Source organism: Drosophila mojavensis, unplaced genomic scaffold, assembly GCF_018153725.1.
Source record: "Drosophila mojavensis isolate 15081-1352.22 unplaced genomic scaffold, ASM1815372v1 contig_277, whole genome shotgun sequence".
In the NCBI taxonomy this organism is placed as follows: domain Eukaryota; kingdom Metazoa; phylum Arthropoda; class Insecta; order Diptera; family Drosophilidae; genus Drosophila; species Drosophila mojavensis.
Window position 1 is genome coordinate 2,830,750 of NW_025318822.1, and position 22,686 is coordinate 2,853,435.

The window sequence follows — 22,686 nt, forward strand, 5'->3', positions numbered from 1 at the left end:
CAAAAAGAGACAGCAGATGAATAATGAAACGAGATGGCGGAGCAGAATAGGACAATGCCACAAAAAGGAAAGTTGTCAGAGCACAAATGGAAAAATGGCAAATAAAAATACACATGAGCATATATATGAGATATATATATATATATATATATATATATATATATTTACATATATTCCTATATGGCTGTCAATCAATTGTAGACAAATTCCAATGCTAAATACAAATCGAGGTTACGTCTTAGATATATGTATATGTTATAAGCGAAGAGAATGTTGAAGAGTAGTTACTGTGGTGACATATTGATAGAGCCGAGTTTGATTAAACTAAAACAAATTAATAGTCATTCATAATTCATCACCTGGATGACAATTATGACAGTTCGCAAGCGAACTTTCAGTTACTTATAGACAAAGTCCAACCAAGTTTGCATAATATTCATAATTGGATATTTCGAGTGCGGTATGCGAGCTGCTATGACATAAATTGTATTCTCATTGGTTGTCACCATAACAAAAGGTTTACACGCAATAAAAGTGAGACAAACAGACAGACAGATGGCTGGATGGATGGTGTGTGAGAGAGTGATTTACACGCACATGCAAATTGCAGCTCATGTCGCTGTTGACAGGGCTAACAAGAAGACTAAACAGTTAGTTAGTTGGTTGCCAGCCAATTGACTTGCTCAACGTCATAACAATAAAAGCTGAGTGCGAAGCAAAAAGCGCTAACGGAAATGAAATGGAAATGAGGGAGAGAGAAGCACCACAAAACAGAGGGAAACAGACACAGAGAGGTAGCAAAAGAGAGAGAGAGAGTGTGTGTGTGTGTGTGATGAAAAGAGGGAGAGGGTAGCAAAAAGTGGCTAAATACAATTGGCTATGCATTCAGTTGCTTTATGTGCTGCCTGGATTGTGTCGAGCTCACATGGCGTATGCGTAATTAGTCGGAGCCAAGCCTTACGCTTACTGCGTACTTGCAGCAGGCAAAAGGAAAAGCAACGACAAAGACTAAGCGAAAGTCAAACGCAAGTCAAGTGCAAAGCAGTCCATTGTCAAATTGGAAATAGCAATTTGTGGGCAATTTCAATTGGAATTAAATTAAATAAGCTTGTATGTGTGTGTGTGTGTGCGTGTGTGGCATCTTTTGTTTTCGCAGACGGACAGCCATCAGACTTGGCTTCATAATGAACTAGATTGATTATGGCATTGTGTGTCTCGTTTTGCATTCACTGCAATTTACTCAATCAAAGGCTAAGTATTCACTCTTCAAGCGCAAGTGGTTTTGAGCCACGTTAACTATGACATTTGTTAAGGCTTTAAGCCAACAATGACAGAGGACAACCGTGTTAAATTGTTGTTGGCGTCGCTTTGTCTTTGTCAGTTATTATTCAATTATGCATGCCAACAATTAACGACGAGCTGGCAAATTAAATTAACAATTAGTTTTATTAAACTTCAAGCAAAACTTTTACCTCTTTGAGTGTGCGTGTGCGTGAGCGTGTGTGTCGGTGTTTGCGTATGTGTGGTAAACTTTTGCATGCTCATTAAGAAGCTGGCAACAACTTTGATGGAAGACGTTGCCAGCGCAACCGACCAGCAATCGTTGTGCAGAGGGTAAAAACGCAAAGACCGATTTCTGCATGCTTCTGGCAGTAAAAGTTATTTAACACATGCGCATATATGAGAGCGTCTCTACGTATGCGTGTGTGTGTGTGTGTGTGTGTGCGTGAGTGCACTTATTTGTCTTAATGGAAGTGCTGAAATAGCAAACATAAACGGAAAATTTAATTAGAACTGAAACGAGCAATAATACAAAGCATTTTTAGATACAATTTATTTAAGTCTGATTATGGATTGCTTTTGTGATACAGCATGAACAGAAGTAGAGATCAAATATAAATTATTTTAATATTAATAATAATTCTAAACTTATTTTATTTTGGTTTTACATTGCGCATACAATTATGTTAGCTATTATTTGAATTTAATTTTTTATATAATAAATAATAGTTTTTAATATATATATAAAGTTGATCGATTATCAATTTCTAGACAGATAAGTAGACTTAGGGAGTCATTTCCATAGAATATATCCTTCGCTCTAGCTTAACCAAGCATTCGATTCCATGAAAAGAATTTTAAAGTGAAAAACGGCTTTCAAGTTGCTCTGATTATTCTGTCAAATGTGTACAAAACTCAATTTGGCATGTTGAAAGGCGAATTGATAGTCAATGCGTATGTCGGAAAGTTTTTGGTGACTTTTGAATGGCACGAAATGAGGCATAAATCTAGTTAAAATACCAAGAAATGTGTAGTTGATGCGAAGGCAAGGAAAATGTTGTTGAACTCGTAGAGGGCAGCCCAATCAGACTGGCCATTAAGTAAATGGTCGACACTAATTGGGTATTTATTGTAGCCGTAGCAGAAGCGGTTGGTGAGTGGTCGGGCGCGGGTGCAAGGGCAGGGGCGGGGAACGTCAGGCAAACACAAACATGTCAAGGCGCTTGTCTCTGCAGACAGACAAATAAAATGGCAGCGCATAAAATGCGCCATTAGCACTGAGGGGGTGTGGCGAGGGGCTGGCAGTTGGCAGCAGGCAAAAGGGTTGTGCGAATGGCAGCAAGCTGAGCAGAACGGAAAAGCCAGTGCGGAAAAGCTGCTGCGGATGTGCCTTCAACTATTGAAATAATCCTCAACTGAGGCGGAACGCAGTAGAACCCACTTTCATTTTTTCTTTTATTTGTTTACTTATTCACTTTTACTTTAGTTGTGTGTGTAAGTGTGTGTGTGTGTATTTTTTCTATTGCTACTTGTTTGCTTTTCGTGTGACAACCTTGAACTTTATTTACTTTTGTGTGCCTGGCGACATTTTTATTTGTTTTATGACAACAGCAACAACAGCGGCCGCTGATAAGGGCGCTGGCAAGCGGCAGCAACATCTTGGGGGTATTTAAGTGACGCCCGCGGGAGCACTGCGAATAGGGGTCAAGCGGAGTGGGAGATGGCGTGGGCGCAGGCTCATCGGGTTTTAAGGCTGCAACTATTTGTGTGTGTGTGTGTGTGTTTGTCTGCTTTAGGCCAGCGCTGCTCGCTGTGTGCACCAGGAGTTTAAAGTGCGTTCATTACTTATAAATATTAAGCATACGAACAGTTGGCCTTGGCGTATAGATTAGATCCAGCAGCAAAATATGGATATATACATATAAATATTTATCTATATACGTGTATATGTATTTATATACATTGTGCAAACATTCTGTTGACTGACGGGTCCGAACTATCTGGCTGATCCACTACGCTGGATTGTGGCTCCACTGCCAATGGCATTGTTTGGCCTGTGTCAAACAGTCAGACAAACGGCCAGACAAAGCACGCGACCAGGCACATGCACACACTCACGCACACACACACTCACACAGTGGAATCAGAGCTGTGCCCCAGTTCTCGGAAAAGCAGGCAACACTATTATTAAAGTGTTGCCACATTGCATTGTTTGTCCGCGCTTATTGTATACTATTTGCACATATTCTCAAATGTATTTGCGCCACATTCTACTTATGCATGCACATACCTATATCTACATGTGTGTGTGTGTGTGTGTGCTAAGGTCATGCTGGCTTTGTTCGCCTTGCGTTGTTTGTTGTTTTGCCATTTTGACTTTTGTCGACAATTTATACACACACTTTTATTTATTTCACTGTTGTTGCTGCTTTTGTTGCTATTGTTCGTGGTTCGGTTGTCGCTGTTGTTGTCGTTGTTGTTGTGCAAGCCAAAGTGCGAATTTGTTTTGCTGCTAAATGGCACAAGGCTCTGGGGAAATGCGTCAAAATCTTGTCGAGTGCCAGCGCATTGGGAACGCCAAACCTACATCTACGATAGGCGTGGCCAGCCCACAGCTGCCAGCGTGTGTTGAGTCTATACTTATAACGCGTACGTGCTGCTCGTACAGGTCAAGTGACTGTGTGTCTGTGTCTGGGTCTGTATGTGTGTGTGTGTGTGTGTGTGTGTGAAATTTAAGTAAATATTGGTCGATTTTGAGCTTTTTGCTAATGCCAAACACGTTTCACACACTCACGCCCAATTCTCTAATGAAACGCCTCGCGTATGACTGCGCGTTTATGAGCAACGAAATTTTCAGAGGGTTAGCCTCTACAATAAATGAATGCTCCACTGACCTTCCGCCCGTGAAGCAAGCTCGACTGGAATAGCAATGCCATTACATTTAAATTGGGGAGATTCGAAAGACATAGATAATTTATATGGCAGTGCTTGATAAATCGATTTCAAATTTATGGCAACATAATAAAAATGAAATTAGAAACTGTGATTCATAAGAAATGCGTTACTCTGAGCACTTTTCGTATAATATTTTAATACATTTTTTACACAAAGAACGAAAGAGTATAACCAAAAAAAAAAAAAGAATTAAAAAAATGAAATTCTAAATTCAATAATTGATTTAACACATTAGTTAAATATAAATTGAATTTTTATATTTTCATTTCATATTTTTAATTGGCTTTGCTTGAGTGTTTGTATTGATAGTCGAAGACTAGAAGCAAAGTTGATTAAAGCTGTGCAACGGAAGGCAATAAACCGTTGCGTATGCGGTGTATAGCTAATTGCGTTAATTAAAGCACCTTTTCCTGCTTGATAATCGTCTCAATGCCATTGAGAGTGCTTGAGCTATGGAGGGTGAGAAAAGAATGTTCTGATTAGCAGAAGCATGACCTAAATAGTGAAGGTACTAAGCTTGTTGATGACTTACGACTAATGATCATTTGGTATTTGTAATTCGCAGAATCAAATCATCCAGCATAATCAGCGGGCCGGCGTCATTGTGAGCAGCGGAGATCTGGCGCTGCAGGGCGTGACCCGCCACCAGGCTGGCAACTACACGTGCACCGCCTCCAATGTGGAAGGAGACGGCGACTCGAACATAGTCGAGCTGAAAGTGATGTGTAAGTAGAAGGACTCAACAGATTTGCTCGACTTGAAGCTATGCGAGCGAGAGGAGTGGGCCGCGCATTTTGCTCCAACTGCGTTTCATTTATTTAGGATTTCATTGAATTGATTGCGAGTATATAAAACGTTGTTCTTGCTCTCGACAATCGCATGTCAAGTTTTATGGGGCACGTGTTGAGTTTTATTTAGCACTTTAGAACGAAAAAAAAAAAGAGAGGGTTGAGAAGAAAAGCAAGCCAAAAGTTATAGCGCTGTGCAACGCTGCGTATGCGCAACATTTTCAGCTTGGCCCACATTTGACATGTGTGCGCGTCGATTTGCATGGCTGCCGCGACATTGTTATTGTGGGGTCTGGGGTCATAAAAAATACGCACTGAATGGCTGCGCTGGGCCATCATTCTCTCGGCACATGGCTAAACGTACGGCTTTAGCCATTAACAAACATTCGCAGCTCTTAAATGCGAGCTGGCTATTAAATCGAATCCCGTTTGGCTGTTGCTGCTGCGGGTGGTGCTGCTGGTGCTGCTGGTGCTGATGCTGTGCCCACAGTATGGGCAGAGTTCCGTTGCTTGTCGCAGCAGTAGCAGCGGGTGCTGCACTATTTAGGCTTTCGCCAAGAACCTTTGACACACAAAGCGGCAGCATTATTGAGTAGTCGAGTGCCTGGATGGCAGAGCGTGTTAGCGAGTGAGCGGGCGAGTGGCGAGTGGCGAGTGGCGAGCCCTATGCTCGTGCGGAGCTCTTGTGGCTTTATTGCGTATACGCCCCCGTTATTGTGTCGCACTCGAATGCCTTTTATATTGTTGGGCTTTTGTGCTCGGCTGCAACTGCAGCCGAAACTGAAGCTGATTCGAGCTGGGCTTTGCTTTTAGCTTAGCCATCTTGGCCTAGCCCGTGCGCACTTTTGCGGTTGCCAACTTTGATTTCCTTTTAACTGGAGCACAATAAGCGAAACTTGGCCTGGACCAGCCAGCCAACCAGCTGGGCTGTGCTCGCCAGGTACGCTCTTTAGCCAACAAAAAGCCCTTTGCCCGGCTTCCTGCTCTTTGTTCACATTAAGTTATTTTCTCATTGAATGGTCGCATTTCCTTATCCTTTCTATCAGTCAGCTCACAATACGGAAACCCTTTACACGAACTAACAAATGTTTGTCCATTTTTGTATTTTATTTCCGAACGATGGCTTCCACTGACTTTTAGAATTTAACATTGAAATATGGAATATGCTGATGTTTTCCAAACTAAAAGCATTTTGGCTTCTATATTTTATACCTTTCTATATTTGTAGCTAATCTGCCAGCACTTTTAGTTCGATCTATCATTTCACCTTTGCCTTGCTAGCTTAAATATAAAGTAGAATATGTGTTTTATAATATCTTCAGAAACGAAATAAATGAAACTCGTAATATTGCAACCTCTTTGACCACACAACAACCTTTTTAAACTAATTACACAGCTTTTTGGTTGCCCTCAATCATCAGATTTAATCCACAGCTCGAGTTTTCTGCTCAATTTGATTGTGAAAAGTGTTGAACTTGCAATTAAAAAACGGAAAGACCGCTCCTGTTAATTATTTTTGCCTCTTTTTTAGCAATTTAGCACACAGATCCTTATTCCCTGCTCAATTTTGTTACTGTTGTGTTTTGCTGGTCGATTTGTTGTTGCCTTATGCTTTGCTCTTGCTTTGCTTCTGCTTCCTGCCCCATTTCCTCTTATTGTGTTTTTACAGTGGCGCATTTTTTACATAAAAGCTTTAATTCTATACCCTTCTCCTCTGACTAGGTTTGCAAAAAGTGTTTGTAGAGCATATAGATCATTATAATAAGTTTTTCTGCCGAAAATAAAACTTTAGTCTGTAGTTGAGCACTCAATTAAAGAAAATGTTAACAAAGGTTTTTATTTATTTATTTATTTATTTGTTTATTTACTGATTTATTTATTTTTTTATTTATTTATTTCCTTATTTTTTATTTATTTTTATTTATTTACTATTTCTATATTTTGTTATTATTTGTTTTCTTATTTATTTATTTTTTTATTTATTTATTTACCTATTTATTTTTTTACTAATTTATTTTTGTATATTCCATTTATTTTGGTTATTTATTTATTTTTATTTATTTACTATTTATATATTTTTGTTATTTATTTTCTTATTTATTACCATTCTATATATCTATTTATCTTTTAAAATTAAGCACTTGATATTGGGGACTTCGGATTGGGAAGGGTATCAAATTTTCTTCACTATGCGATGAATTTGCTTTCTCTCTAATTTAACAGTTTTCACAGCTTTTGTTATTTTTCTGTTCTTGCTTTTGTTTCAACCTAAACGCCGCTCATCCTCTGTTCAGCTGTTGTAGCTGGTGGTGCTGGTGGTGCAACGTTATCCAAGTTGAAGCTGTGCAGCACTTGGGTGAATTGTGAATGGGAATAGCCACAGCCAAAAACCCAATGCCTGTCGCTCGGACTTCTGCTTGACACTGTTCAATGGAAATTTGTTTACAGCTTGCTTTTAGCTTTAGCTTTAGCTTTAGCTTTAACTGCAACAACAACAACCACAATAACAGCAGCAGGAGAGCGAACAGTATTGCGAGCTGTCATATTGTACTATAAATTGTGCAATCGCAGTGTTCAATGCAGCTGCAGTTGAAGCTTTGCTTGGTTTTGTTTGCCCAAGGATTAGAAGAAATTGAATTTTCCTAGCTGTTTCGTTGAGGGCTCAAAACTTTCGTTACGGCCAAGTTTTTCTTTCAGTTAACGTTTGCACATCTTGTTTCTTTTCTTTTTTTTTTCGCTTCACTTTGCTTTGTTTCTGTTGCTGCTTCTGTTGCTGTTGGTCTTGCTGTAGCTGTTTCGGACTCTGTTTAGTTTGCTTTAATGGGCAACTTGGCAGTTCAGTGCGACTGCACAGGCTGCACGGGATGCAAAAGGGAATCTCTATCATTGCTGCTTTTTGTGCTGGCAAACTTTTCTACTTAGGATTTGAGTGCGGTTTTCGGGAATGGACAGCGAGGGCGAGCAGGCTGGGCCGTAGCATGTAAAAACAAAAAGCCCAGCCAAGCTCTCCAACTGGAGGAGAATGTGCACTCGAACTGCTCAGGCATTATTGCATTAACTTTGGCCAGGCAATGCGATTATTGATTTGCAGCAGTTGCCGCCGACGAACAGCAAAATGCACTTGACAAACATCAAAGTTTCTAACTTTCTCTCTCTCTCTCTCTCTCTCTCTCTCTCTCACTCTCTCTTTCTCTTGCTCTGTAGATAAACCAATTTGCCGGCCCGATCAAAAGAAAATCTATGGCGTAGCCCGCAGCGAGTCGGCTGAAATCGTTTGCGAAGTGGACGCCTTTCCGCCACCCGAGAACTTCAAGTGGTCCTTCAACAACACCGCGGAGACCTTCGATATGCCGCAAAGCGGCTTCCGGCCCCATTCAGCACAGGGCTCCACTCTCACCTACACTCCAGTAAAGGTAAGTGCGTAATGAATGCCAGAGATACTGTTGTATAGGTCCAACCAGATGACAACCAACCAAAGGCGAACCCAAACCCTTGACCTACGCCTGATTTATTAAAATGACAAACTACGTCGCATTACAATATTCACTGTAAAAAATGGGAACAGCCAACTGTGTGAGGGGGAGGAGGGGTGTGAGCAAAGTGCTCCAATCGATAAATGTCTTTAAGTTTTCGGCTTTGAGCTGGTTTTACAATTGAATTTTGTGTTTTCTGTATGAAAATGTTATTGACACATTTCAAATTTGGCCAAGTGATTGAGGAGAAGGCCGACGCGCGACATGCACTGAAATGCCAAAATTTTAATTAATAGGCAGCAGTCTCTCTACTATTGTTGTTGTTGTTGTTCTTGGTGTTGTTGTTGTTGCTGTGGCTTGTGTGCGTGTCACGTTGTCAAACAAAATGTAAAACCAACACGAGCAAACAACAAACAAACTGCGCGCATGGCGGTAGCCGGGGGCTCTGGCATTTCGCTTGAACATTTTTTAATTAAAAATTCTATTAGTGCTGCTTTCTAATTAAAATCGATGCCAATAGCAGCAGCAGAAGCAGCAGCAGCAGCAGTAGCATTTGCTAGGGTCTCAGATTAGTTCATAGCATTAAAGCCATTGCCATTTTAACTTTAATGGCCATCAGCAAAATAGTTGGGAGACAACAGGAGCCAAACACAATGGACTCGCCGGCATGCGAGTCGCTTTTTGCCCCGCACATGACTGACAATTGGCCAACATTTCCGCTGGGAATGGCCAACGTTATCGTCATCGATATGGCCCATTGCGACGGCGATTGCAGATTGCCGATTGCTGATTGTCGATTGGCAATTTCGATTGCATTTTGACGTTTTGCACTTGGCTGCCACCCTGCCAATTGAGCAGCCAAATTGGCTATCAATGAGCCCGAGCTGCCTTCCCATCAATGGCAACAAATTGTAACTGGAAGCGCCTGCTACCCGAAGCGACTCCAAGTGCTTTTTTGTTGCCTGCATTTGAGTCTGCAGTTGCTCGTTTTACTCTCCTGCTTTTGTTCACTCTGATGGCCTGCCAAGGCAAAACGAAATCTGTATTGCAATCAGAGCTCAGACAATTAGGTTAGCTCGAGGCTATTCCTAAATCAGAGCAAAGCACATTGATGGCTGCCTGAGCACAGTCTGAGAGATCGAATAGAGAGTCTAGTGACAAGAGCTCAAGTCAGTTTCTCAACTGCCTTGCTCAGATCTTTAGAGAGTTGAGCTTAGTTCTCTGGCTCCAGTTACGTTGCAGAGCGAACTGATGATCATTACGCAAATACAAAGCCAAGCAAAACGAATTAATTGACAAGCAAATGGAAATTAAAGGAAAGTAATTGAATTAGCTAAGCCTTTTGGTGCCTGGCTGCCTGGCTGTCACGCTGACCCACTTTATAGTGGTGCAGTAGCCAGCGTGGCTTACATTAAACTCCCTGATTACAAGGGAGTGCATGGAAATGCAAATCGAGACTCGACTCGTTGCTCACATTTTTAGTTGTCAAAAGAAATATTCCACCAGTCAAACGTTATTCAAATGAGTTCCGCTCACAGACAGTTGTCCGGCGTTGATTGCACCAAAAAAAAAAAAAAAAAACACACACACATATATATACACACACACACAGGGAAGTTACTCAAAGGCGCACACATACACTGACATAAATCATTTAGCTCAATTGAATATGAAAAATCCCTTCCGTTCTGTTGTCATATATGCTGTTTCCGGTTTCCGCAACCGCAGCTCAAGCGCCGTCACTGTCCTTGTCGTCCTTTGGGCTGATTTTCCTTTATTTTCACTTTTCTTCCACATATATACGTTTCCTTTTTTTCTGTGTGTGATTTGCCCAAAGGCAGGCAGCAGCAAACAGCTCATTAATTTTACGCCATGCTCCGGCATTTCTCACTACATCACTCTGCCCAAGCCTTGACTCTTGCAGTCTCCCCCTCTCGCTCTCTTTATCGCTCCTCTCTCTATCTCACTCGCTTTGTCTGTTTTGCATGTGCCTGGGTCTTCGTAGACATTTTTCGTTGCACGCACAGACACACTCGCATATCCTATATGAAAATAGCTCACAAAATTTGTCGAAAATTTCGCACACAGCATGGTTGGCCAGAAAACTCATTAAAATGTCACTGAAATGTTCAAATTTTAATTAAAATACATAAACAATAACATTTATTTTTCGGGCTGTCAGCACTAGGCAAGAATGCAATAAAAATGCAGGCAGGAGCCGGGCCGAAGATGGGCAAAAAATCACAGACTCTGCCTTGAAGCCAAATTGAATAGGCTCATGTGTGTGCATGCAAGTGTGTGTGCTTGTACGTGCGTATGTGTGTGCGTGTGTGTGTTCGCAGCAATAATTTAGATAGGCTGTGTATGCTGGCTGCTGATGCGTTCTACAACTGTAATAATATTTACGCTTAGTTGCGGCAGCATTAAAATAATATAAACAACCGAGCATAATGATAATAAAATAATATATTCACATAGTTGGGCATAAATAGTTGTGCAATGTACACACGCACAAACAACGAGAAAATAGTGCGTCGAATGCATTCCGTCTCTATCTGGCATCTGCAAATTTATCAAGCTTCTTCTTAGCTAACACAGCCCCAAAAAGTATGCTACGCTTTTTAGCATGCTTTATTTTCTTACAATTTGTGCTGGCAATTTGTATATTGCGAATTTATGATTGCTTAGCATACAGTACATATGTAGGTATATGTGTTGCCTGTGGCTACACACACACACACACACACACACAGACACACGCACAGCCACTCACGCATTCAGTGCTGTGCAGGTGTTGAAGCGCAGTGTTGGCAGCTGCCCAGTTGCCGCCTTTGTGACAACACTTTCATTAAATTCAACACTAGAGCTTGTCATATAAATTCCACATCTATGTATATGTGCTCGGTTATGCTTATTTTCATTTATCATAAATTTGCATAAACACTCCGCATGCAGCTGACACAAAAACCTGGGTCCACGTGCGAGCTTCTCTTCTTCGCTTTCAAATATAACATTGTTTAATAACAAATTAATTTTCTCATATATTTAAATTGAGTGCAATGTTACCTTTAATTAATAAGCTGTACTTGCCTTGAGCTAAATTGTTTGACATTTTCATATTTAAGTTTTCCCACAGTCCATTTAGGAATTTTTACTCTTGACCGCTGTCAAGAAATCTCGTTTTAGTTTCTTATACTTTTCAGCCAAGTTTCTCGTTAAACATTTCCCTTCCATTTGCTGTGTTGAAATTAAGGAAAACTTTCAGTTATTTTCTTTTTTCTTTTTGTTATTAATCAGCTTGCCACTTTTTTGCCCCAATTAAAATGACAAGAGCGCCGGTTCTGACTTCTCCGGAGACTTTCGAGCCGGAGCATAGAGAAATAAATGCACGCTCCGAGTGATAAATAAGCTGCAATTTGCGTTGACATTTTGAAGCGTGCTGCGTGCCAAGGAAAGTGATTTTAATTTTTAATGAGTTCAAGACGCCCGGTGCTGATTAAGTGCGTTTATTTTTCCAGCTAACAATTCCCAAGGTAAATAGACACAGCCAAGGCAAGCTGCTATCTGTGCATGAGTCTGTGTATGTGTGAGTCTGTGCATGTGTTTGTGTCTCTCGCTGTGTGTGTGTGTGTGTGTGTGTGTGTGTGTGTGTGTGTGTGTGTGTGTGTGTCGTGTCTTGACGGTCTGTTTCTATGCAAACAAATCAATCGTCGTGAATGTTGTTGTTCATTTGACCGTAATATAGTTGGAGGATTTCATTAGCACAACATTTGACACAACACAAACACACGCAAAGAATCAACAATGGGCCCGCAGGGCGTGGCCACTTATCAGGTTCAACATGCCCAAACACATGGCATACATTATAGCCATGTTAACATAGTTTCCTTGCGGGCCCCGCCAATCACAGACTCGGAGAAATATGTACCCAAATAGCCCAGCCACAACATGCTTCATTTGTTTTTACTGCCAAACTGGGAAAACTTTCCTTTGCTCGTCTGCTTCTTCTTCGCAGCTAGTATATATACCATTAGTATATACTGTGCGCCTGTGTGTGTGTGTGTGTGTGTGCTTTTATTGACATGAAATTATATTAATGAAAGACTTATTGACAGCTGCGATCAATCAGGCGGCTTGACAAGCACATTACGCATACGCCACCGACTCACAATGCAGAACGGAACGCAACTTTAACGACCTTTATTGTGTATTTTATTTATTATATAATGCGTGTTGATATTACAGTTGCATAATGCAACATCAGCCCGCATAGCACTTAACTGTGCAGAGCAGCGCGCAATAAGTTGATTAATTAACTAACAATAATGAAGGCGGAGCGTAATCATTTAATTAATTACATTAAAGCCATATTATAAATCCCCTCGAATGTGCTGCAATTTGTTCTCATTTTTTTAATTGTTTCCTGCAGGAAATGGACTTTGGCACCATCATGTGCTGGGCGGACAACAATGTAGGCCAACAAAAGGAGCCCTGTGTATTCCATTTGATAGCGGCGGGCAAGCCGGAAGCGCCCACCAATTGTACCGTGGTCAATCAAACGTCCGACTCACTGGAGGTCTACTGTCTCGAAGGTGAGTCCACAGCTGAAAGGCAGCCGGCGAATGCTAGCTCGAGTAATTGCTGATGAGCCAATCAATAGTCGAAAAAAGGGAAATAAAATATATATTCTTCCTTTATACATATGTATGTATGTATAAATATTTATATATGTATCTGTGGTAAAAATACGTTGGCCACAACTCAAGCAGTGTGCTGCATGGCCAGTTAAATGACCAGAAGACGAGAGTTTCGGGAGAGTGTATGTTGTTGTTGTTGTTGTTGTTGTTGTAGTTGTAGTTGTTGCTGTTGTGTTTTCTGCAGCGCTTTTTAGACTCATTTAAAATACATGAGCAACTTAAGTGCACTTTGGCAGCAGCCAATGCGAATGAGAATGCGAGTATGTGCCTCTGGGCATATGTGTATGTGTGTGTGTGTGTGTGTGTGTGTGTGAACAACTTCCTTCGAGATAGAACAGAATAATAAAAATGCAATGAAAGCATAAAACTAGAAAAGGCAACACGCTGAGAGATAGTCCATATACAAAATGCTTCAGAATGAGAGCAGATTGCAGTGGAACGAAGAATGCCTGGGAAATGTTGCTCAGTTCAAACAGCCAAAACGGCTAAAAAAAAAAAAAAAAAAAAAAAAAAAATATATATATATATATATATATATATATATATATATATATATGCATGCAGGCAAAGCATGAAATGATGAAGTAGTTGCACACTGCACTGCCAGCGGATCCAGAAACAGAGAGTGACTTGGGGTAAGCACAAATTTGTACATACAAAATGTTTTGGCTTGTTATGCAACTTGCTGGCAGTAAGCGTAAGCGTAAAAGTAAAAGTAAAAGGAAAGGCAAAAGCAGCAGCAGCAGCAGCAGCGCAGTGGCAGTGGCAAATGCAAAAGGCGAAAACTTTAAATACAAATTCAATTCGCATATTTTATGAGCTACGGAAATGCAAAACTGAGAGATAGATGCAGAGAGAGCGAGTGGGAGAGAGAGGGAGAAAGAGAGATGATAACTGCCAGCAAAGCGCAAAATAAGCAGCACAAATTGTTGCTGTCGAGTTTAAAGTTCAGTTCCATAGCGCTGCATATTAGCAGACTGAAGACGACGAACAGCGAACAGCGAACGGCGAACGGCAGACGTCGGAAGTCGGACGTCGGACGTCGGACAACAGACGAGAAATGTCCTCACAAATTGCGACTGTAAGAGTTGAGTTTATGATGCATTTATGCGGCCCTAGAAATGCTCTCAACTGCAAAGCAAGGCGAATACCAGAAGCAGCGACAGAAAACAACAACAGCAGCAGTAGCAGCAGCAGTAGCAGGAGCTGGGGCAGGAGGAGCAGCAGGAGCAGAAGCATACCGAGGCGACTGCTGAAAGTGCAACAAAAAGCGCATAATAGTTGCATACTTGATGGCGCATTCCCCGTTACTGTTAGCCATCTTGACAATCCCACTGCTTGGCCTGGCCAGCTCCTGCGCTCCTGCAACAGCATTCCTGCCATAAATGTCAAATGCTTCAAGCCTCAACTCAGCTCGCCATAGGATTCAATTACATTTGACAATAAAGCAACTTGACTACTCTCATACAAATTATGTTTTCAAACTTTTCCGTCATTCAATATAATATTATTTTTTTTGTTTTTGTATTTATTTTTATTTTATTATTATTGTTATTTTTTTTAATATATTATATTATATTTCTTAATTTTTAATTAATTTTAATTTTAGTTTCATTTCCTTCAATTTTATTTTATTTATTTTATATATTTTAATTGCATTCAATATTTTTATATTACCTATTATTTTACTCAAATATGTGAAATAATTTATTGCTCAGCCCTAACTGGTCCAGCTTGCGTATACGCCTCGGTATAGCTTGGGGCTTTAAGCTGGCCTCTTTAAGCATTTTATGTACATTCCTGGACCCCGCAGCCCTGCTAATTTAGTGGCTGCACATTATTATCATAGTCATCAGCATCATTAAAACTTTAACGCAACTTGGTAAGCAGCAAGAGCAACACAAGCAGCCGCAGCAGCAACAGCAACAAAACACGATACTTTTTATATTGCACTTTACATTAAAGCAAATGACGTGGTGCCCCAGCCCAAACAAGGGCGAACCCGGGGCCCCTACGCTGGCTTGTTTCTTTTTTATAATAACTCAACTTAAGCTGCGGTCGCTGCACGTTTCGACTTTAATAAGCCAGCACGCAAGTTGGCCAACTTGCCGCGGCAGGAGGCGGGGCGGGCGACGAGGCAGCGAACTTGCCTCGAATTCAATTCAATGCGCGCTGCTGCGGCTCACAGACAACTTGAGGGCAAGTTGCCTGCCCCAGGGCGCTTCTTAGCCAACCATTTCAGTTGGCTCTCGCCCACCCTCTCCCCTACCTCCCGCTCCCTCTCTCACTCGCTCGCTTGCGCTCTTTGTCTGTTTTTTTCATGTGCTCTCTGAGCGAAACAAAGCAGCGAGGCAACTAACCAAACTCATCAAGCGTCGGTTTAATATAATAAAATTTCAGTTTATAACATTTCGCTCGCTCCCGCTGCTGCTGTTGCTGCCGCTGCTGCTGCTGCTGCCGCTGCTGCTGCTGCTGCTACTGCTGTTGCTTTATTATTTTTACTCGACTTGGGCAATTTTCATTGTAGCTGGCTCCAAGTAAATAAAATTAACCCATTACAATGAAGTTTTTTGTTGCTGTTGTTGGCTGTGCTGTGTTGGGCTGGCCTGGCTCGGGTTGGCTCGGCCCGATGCTGCGGCAAATTTCATTAGCTAAACGTTTTAAAGTGCGCACAAAATGCTTTCGGTATGGCCGTGGCCAAGCAACGAGCGACCCCTGGCCACAAACAATGATGCCACACAAAGGCCTTTGAAGCAAAGGCGAAGCACATTCTTTTGGCTCTATTTTCGTGCAGCCTTTGTGCGCAGAGCCACCATCAACAGCGCCACGAGCTCTACACGAGCCTACAACAAACAGCGGGCGGCCATAATAAGTACAACAATGCTGGCTAAATTCATAGCAACATATAAAACATTTTATACAACAATTTATCCTTGAGTTACCACGCCCCTTTCCCTATTTCTCTCTCTCTCTCTCTCTTTCTCTGTCTTCGTTTGGCGCGCTGACCAACTCAAACGCCGCCTTTATTACCAAATATTTTAACATTTTTCGCAAGTGTTTTAAGCCGACTTTTGTGTCTTGAGCAAAGTACCATTTGAGCGGTAGCAACGACAACGACAACAACCACAACAACGCCAACTACAACGACAGCAACAGCAACAACTTTAGCCGCTTATTTTTCGGCAAAGGGTGCCACACTTGCAAATGGTGGGCGGGGCACACAATTCCCATTCAAGTGGGCGGCCAGTTCTTTTGTGGTGTTATTAAATGGCATTCAAAATGAAGCTTTAGATTACTTCCAACATTTTTGTTAACTTCGCTTGTGTCCCACGAGCCCCCAAAGTGGCGGTGTCCGCAAAGGCGCGACAAAATATTTGCGCAGATAAAACCCCAAAATTAAATGGGCATATTTTCAAGTTCTAATCATTTCATTCAGGTGTTTAATTGCAGACTGCTGCAGCATTACCTTAACAATTAGCAAGCCATAATAATTATACTAGAATAGAATGTAATATGCAACAAATATCAGAGTGAGTTTTCAGAGTTTCCCAATCGATTGTCGTCTAGTGTTGCAGTAGTATTGGTGCGGAGCTGAGAGTGAGTGTGCCCGTGTATCTGAGTGAGTGCTTCCCATAGGCATCTCATTTCTGTCAAGTTTCTCTCTCTCTCTTTTTCTGTCTCTATCTATCTATCTCTCTCGCTCTGCATAAGAGCATAGCCTATGTTTCTGGTTGTGATTGGCGTGGATCACATCAAATTTCTCAGCACAAAGCTGATTTACTGCTGATCGAACTTGGAGTTCAAATAGACTATCATATTGGAATCCGTATGATATATTCGCTATATTAATGTATTTTTAAGATATTGATAATTTGGTATTGCAGTTCCATAAACAATTTCCTCTCTAATAAATTTTATGATAAATTAATAATGATAAATTAATAATATATACAATAATTTTTTTTTTATTTTTTTCAGGCTTTGATGGTGGAATGCGTCAATGGTTCATGATGGAGATCTATGATCAACACAATGGCATGCTGCAGGCCAACATCAGCGCGAAGTTCGCCGTGTTCAGTGTGAGCGGCCTGGATGCGGGTCGTCTCTTTCGGATCTATATCTACGCTGTCAATGGACGCGGCCGCAGTGAGGCGGTGCCCGTAGATGGCTACACTCTGAAGGCTGCCGAGAAGCAAACTGGTAAGTGCAATGGACAAGGGGCAAGGGGAGGGTAAGGGGAGTGTGTTTCATATTGCGCAAATGTTGCGCCAGGCAGTTGTCAAAGACGTTAGAATTCCTAATGCATTTTTATGTGGGGCGTGTATTTGGCATTTATGAATGTTTTATGTTAATCTCTCTCGTGCCAACAAGTGCTTATCGACACGGAGTCCGTCAGTCGGGAGCAGTTGCATAATTTTGCATGAGATTTAGTTTGCATAGAGAAGGAAATTGAAGTCTCAGGCCGTCTTGCAATTTAATTACGCTAAACTGCTCAATGAATTGTAAATTTCGCAGCGGTACAGAAAAACTTTTCCCTTGCATTTGGTCCACCCTAAAAAAAAATGAGAGAAAATGTAGCAGAACCAAAATTATGCAGGCGACCGAGTACCGAAAAAATATGAAGAAAAATTATATAAAATGATTAACATTAATGAATTGTCTTTAGGAGGCTTGCGCCTGGCATGAAATGAAACGCCGCGCAAAAGCAAATTGTAATACTAATTAGCTGAAGCAAAATGCCGTAAAGCAAAGTTTAGAAGAGCTTTTTCCATTGGCTGGGCCAAATGAGCTCGGGACGCGGAGTCATGCTATACTACTTGGCAAAGACAGAGGGTTTTTTATTTATTTTTTTTTTATTTTGGTAAACAACTTGAGACGTCATTTTAATTTTTCATAAAGTCACAACAAAAGTGTAAAAGAAAAATGAGGAAATATGACGAGGGCGTTTGAAGTGCTAGCAGTTGGCAATTAAAAATACTGAATACCCTTTCTGAATATTAGAAATTTTATTTTTTGAATGCTAAAAATATTGAAAATAGAAATATTTAAAAATATAATAATATTAGTAATAATTCGACAATGATGAAATTTTGATTGGCATTCAATATTTTGTTCCTTTTGTAGAGCCATAATTTTATTAAATAAAAATGATAGTCTGAAAAATATATTTAAAATGATATGATATATTAGACTTTTATTTTTATTTATTTATTTATTTTTTATTTTTTTAATTTAAACAGTATTAAGTCATCTTATTTTAATTTGTTGAGAATTTTGACTATTTTATTATTTTTTTATTTGATTTCTTATTTATTTTATTTTTTATTATTTTTTTTTTTTTAGAATTATTCTAGTCATATAAGAGATGCGCTGTCAAGTCGTGGAGTGAACCGGAAATACCGGATTGGCTGTAGTGTAAAGTAAAAATTAGCATTTATCCGTTTTATTAAGGGGCCACTGTTTGGGGATGTTGCTTAGCGACGCTTTGTCTAATTGGACATTAAAACGACTCCGAATTAAACATGATTTCAATTTAATATTTGTTCATCCTGTGTGCTGACTGGCTCTCTTTCCCGCTCTTTGCAGTTGCATTGACCTCGTACAAGGGCAGCGCCCAGGGCCCAAACAGCTTCGAGCTGACGCCCATCCTATCCATTGGCATATTTGTGGGCATTCTGGTGGCTCTGGTCTGCATTGGAATTGGCACCGTCGCCGCGCTGAAGCTGCGCTCGCACAAGCATCAGCCGCAGCAGAAGTTCGCACACTCGAATGCGAAATTCTCACGTCCGGGCAATTTGCAAATTAAAGATAAGATCTCATTGCCATTGAGCCACTCCGAGGAGATGTACGACGAGAAGAATCCCGATGTCGTGCCCTACAACGAGGGTAAGTGCAATTGCAATCCCGGCCAATCTTCCGTTCGCCTCAAGATAAATGCGACCGGGTGCTCTGGCTCCGTAATTTATGAGCGTTAGCAAAATAAAAAGGGGCTTAAGTACAAGCCGGCTGCCAGCCCTCCAGCCCGCTAGCCTAGCCAAACAAACATGCTCGAGAGCATGTGAGTGAGTGGGAGTATGTGTGTGTGTGTGCGTGCGTGTGTGAGAGGCGGGGCTGGATTTTTGTGCCAGTGTTGAAATATTTAAATGACAGCTAATTGCTCGCAGGCTGGTCTAAGCTGCCTTTGCCATGTGTTTGTTTGCTCATATGTCTGCAGTCAAGTGGCAGTCCAACTCTTTGTCACTCATCTTGCGTCTCGCTCTCTCGCTTGCTCGCTCTAGTGCTGTGCAGTAGTACTTTAAGTTCGCAGAGAATTCGGCCAGTGCACACGTCCTTAGCTTGATTAATGGCAATCAGGAAATCAGCGGCAGCTTTACCAGCTCAACAATTTAATCAATTTTCCTAACGTACAGCAATTTGATGGCAAATGCCGAAAAGAAAATTGAACGTTGCTTCAGCGAAAATCACCAACAGATTTCCTCAAAAAGGGGGAGGCACCCGGCCAGCCAAAAACTTTTGCCTTTTGCGCCACTTAACAACAACAGCAACAAGCCGAAACTTTTCACTAAGCTAACGTTCTCTCACTCTCTTTCTCTCTCTTTTCCTCTCTTTCTCTCTCTTTCTTGGTCTTCTAATTTAGTTGATGGCGAATATAAACAAAAATCAGCAACACAAACGCCATCGGGACATCTTTCAACAACCAGCGAGGTGGAAATCAGCTGCAAGCCAGGCGCCACAGCCGGCGTCAGCGCCAGCGTCGCCGCCTCCTGCTCGACGGACAGCGGCGCTTATCAGAGCAGCAAGGTAAGTTGGCATTCGCCGGCGCACAAAACTTGATTGTGGTTAGATTATACGTTTAGAACAATTCTGCCAAGTTTTCAGTTTATCATTTCAATATATGTTAAATATTAAATATCTTAAATTTACCCAAATACACGTTACGCCTTTAAAGGACGACGAGCTGCACTATGCCGAACTTGCGCTGAACACCGCCAGCACCTCCAAGAAAGGCCAACCCGCTTTGCCAACCCAGCAGCAGCAGCAGCAGCAGCAGCAGCAGCAACCACAGCAATCGCAGTCACAGTCACAGCCAGTCGTGGGTGGCACCTTGCCACATGGCTCGAGTATGCGCAAGCTGTTGCCCAACATACCGGCCACGGCCACGCTGCAGCGCCATAAGCCGAATGCGGGCGGGCTGCAGCATCCGCACCAGCATGCACCGGCGCACTCGTACGACTATTTCGAGGAGCCCACGATATATGCACAGATTGATGCATACAAGACGCGAGCCGGGGCAATGGCTGTCATGCAGGTGGACACGGCGGCCGGGTCGGCGTTTGGGCAGTGCGTCTCTTCGCCAGGATCGCAGGGGACGCCCTCGACCGTGTCTCCGGGCACGGTGCAAATGTATACGCTGCCCTCGCATCCCGGCGGCTATCACACCCTGCCGCATAATCACCAGCAGCAGCAGCAGCCGCCGCACAGCTCCTCCTCCATGATGCAAATGATGCATCAACAGTTGCATCACCATCCAGCTGGCAACATGCCCATGCCGCCCTCCTACCAGCAACACCAGCAGCAGCAGCAGCAACAGCAGCAGCAACAACAACAACAACAACAACAGCAACTGGCACATGGCCAAATGCTCGTCTCGAGCAATAGCAGCGGACTGGCCTCCACGGCAGCCATCGCCAGCCCCAGCAGCTCCCTCTCCGGGCTGTCCGGCGTGGGCAAGTCCTACTCGCGCGAAATTGTTACGGTGCGGACACCGTTAATGTTCTCGCAGCAGGAGAGCTGCGTCTAAGCGCAGATCCCGTGCAATTGCGAGCTCCTTGAGGTTTGTGTCTAGGCTAAGTGTTGCCAAATAAACGAATGGAAAGCTAAATATTTAACTGTATAATAAATACATCCACAAGCAATGCAACAATTAAGCACAATTGAACCAAATTAACAGGCGAGCCGCCATTTGCCATTTTCAAGCATTTCCGACTACAAATAAGCGCAATAAATCCATGTAATTAAACACATAAAATATTCAAGAGCGAGCCGTAAATTTGATTATGAAACCATATCGATACGGGCAAAATGAATAATCGAGCGCAAAGCCACGACACGATTCAATTTTGCTTGCCATCAAAATAAATACTGAAAAGTAAATTGAAATACATGTTAGTGTAATTTAAAACATAAAATCATAAAAATAAAAATAAAAATGAGATTGAGAATAGAAAAATAAACGAAAATTATTCAAGAGTTTATAATTACCTTGCTGGCAGTGCAAAGTATTTCCTCAACTAATACTGACTGAGCTACACAGCTTTTCCATTGTTTTCTCCACTTTTGTTCCGTCTTGAAAGTCAGCTCTGCAGCAGCAGCAAACACAATGAATTCCAATTGAATGTGCATCAAAAAGGTTCCTTCCTTACAGTAAGTACTCACACAACACAGCCACAGACAACAGCAGAGAACGCAGAAAAATAAAAGCCAAAAAAAAAAAAAAAAAAAAAAAAAAAGAAAGAAAAACTTATTTTGTCTAAGAATAAATATTGCAAGTGCAAAAATATTTCCACAATGACTTTGTAAATGTATGTAAATGTTTAACGAAATCTATATACAAATATCCACTTATAAGGTAGGCAGAACAATTTATATAGAAACTAAGCTCAATATGCATAAACATTTTAGCATTAATTATTATATAATCAAACTTGAAGCTCACGAAACACAGCGGAAATAGCAAAAACTTTTGGCAATTAAATAAATACAAAAAAAGGTTATAGATTAAATATATAAGAAAATTAAAAACACGCATAGAAAAAGCACACACTCATACACATAACAAGAAATCCACACACACACATACACACACAAGTTAGTTACAATTAGACTAGCATAAATTTGTAGCTCATAATGACTGTAAATGGCGAAAAGTTAAAAGAATCTGATTGTTTTAATCCGATTGTTAATCGATGTGTCATAAGTGTATGTAAAATGTAGTTGCATATTCCAATTTTAAAACTCAAAAGACTAACAACTTGAAAAAAAAAAAAAAAACATTTCGTTAAGAGCTCTAAGAACAATGTGTAAATTGAATTTTGAATATACATATACTAATTCTTAATTTAAATACTACATAAATAAATATATTTACATTAATAAGTGTGTATATATATATATATATCAGTGTATTTCAAGCACCCTGTACATTTATTGTTGCAACTCTAAATTGATGTTAAATAAATAAATTAAAAGCGAAAAAAAATCTTTACACTCTTTAGGATAATTTGTGAAAAACAAAAACTGTTGCAAAACCTATTTGTCGCGCGAGGTAAATTAAGAAAAACAATTGCAAACAAAAAAAAAAAAAAAAAAAAAAAAAAAAAAAAAAAACCGAAAATTATAGAAATATAAATGTATTTTAAACGTGATGTCTCTTAAAAAAGTTTAATGAATAAATAAATAAATTAATCAGAATTGGATCGTTGGCTAAGTGTA

At 41.0% G+C, this 22,686-nt stretch overlaps 1 protein-coding gene and 1 long non-coding RNA gene across 2 annotated transcripts in view; both read left to right on the top strand.

Moving 5' to 3' along the window:
* The window catches only part of LOC6574181 (hemicentin-1), a 64,492-nt gene extending 42,769 nt beyond the window's left edge, over positions 1–21,723 (top strand). Inside the window, exons 10-16 of the mRNA XM_002000203.4 lie at positions 4,802–4,961; positions 8,229–8,437; positions 12,927–13,089; positions 17,173–17,394; positions 18,781–19,080; positions 19,832–19,995; positions 20,144–21,723. Of these exons, the coding sequence (XP_002000239.2) occupies positions 4,802–4,961; positions 8,229–8,437; positions 12,927–13,089; positions 17,173–17,394; positions 18,781–19,080; positions 19,832–19,995; positions 20,144–20,995 (2,070 nt within the window). The 3' untranslated portion in view covers positions 20,996–21,723. The remainder of the gene's footprint in view (positions 1–4,801; positions 4,962–8,228; positions 8,438–12,926; positions 13,090–17,172; positions 17,395–18,780; positions 19,081–19,831; positions 19,996–20,143) is intronic.
* Positions 13,731–14,721, top strand: LOC122757045. Its single transcript, XR_006356942.1, has 2 exons — positions 13,731–13,829; positions 14,155–14,721. It is a non-coding gene; the product is annotated as an uncharacterized LOC122757045 (long non-coding RNA).
* Positions 21,724–22,686: the final 963 nt, after the last annotated feature.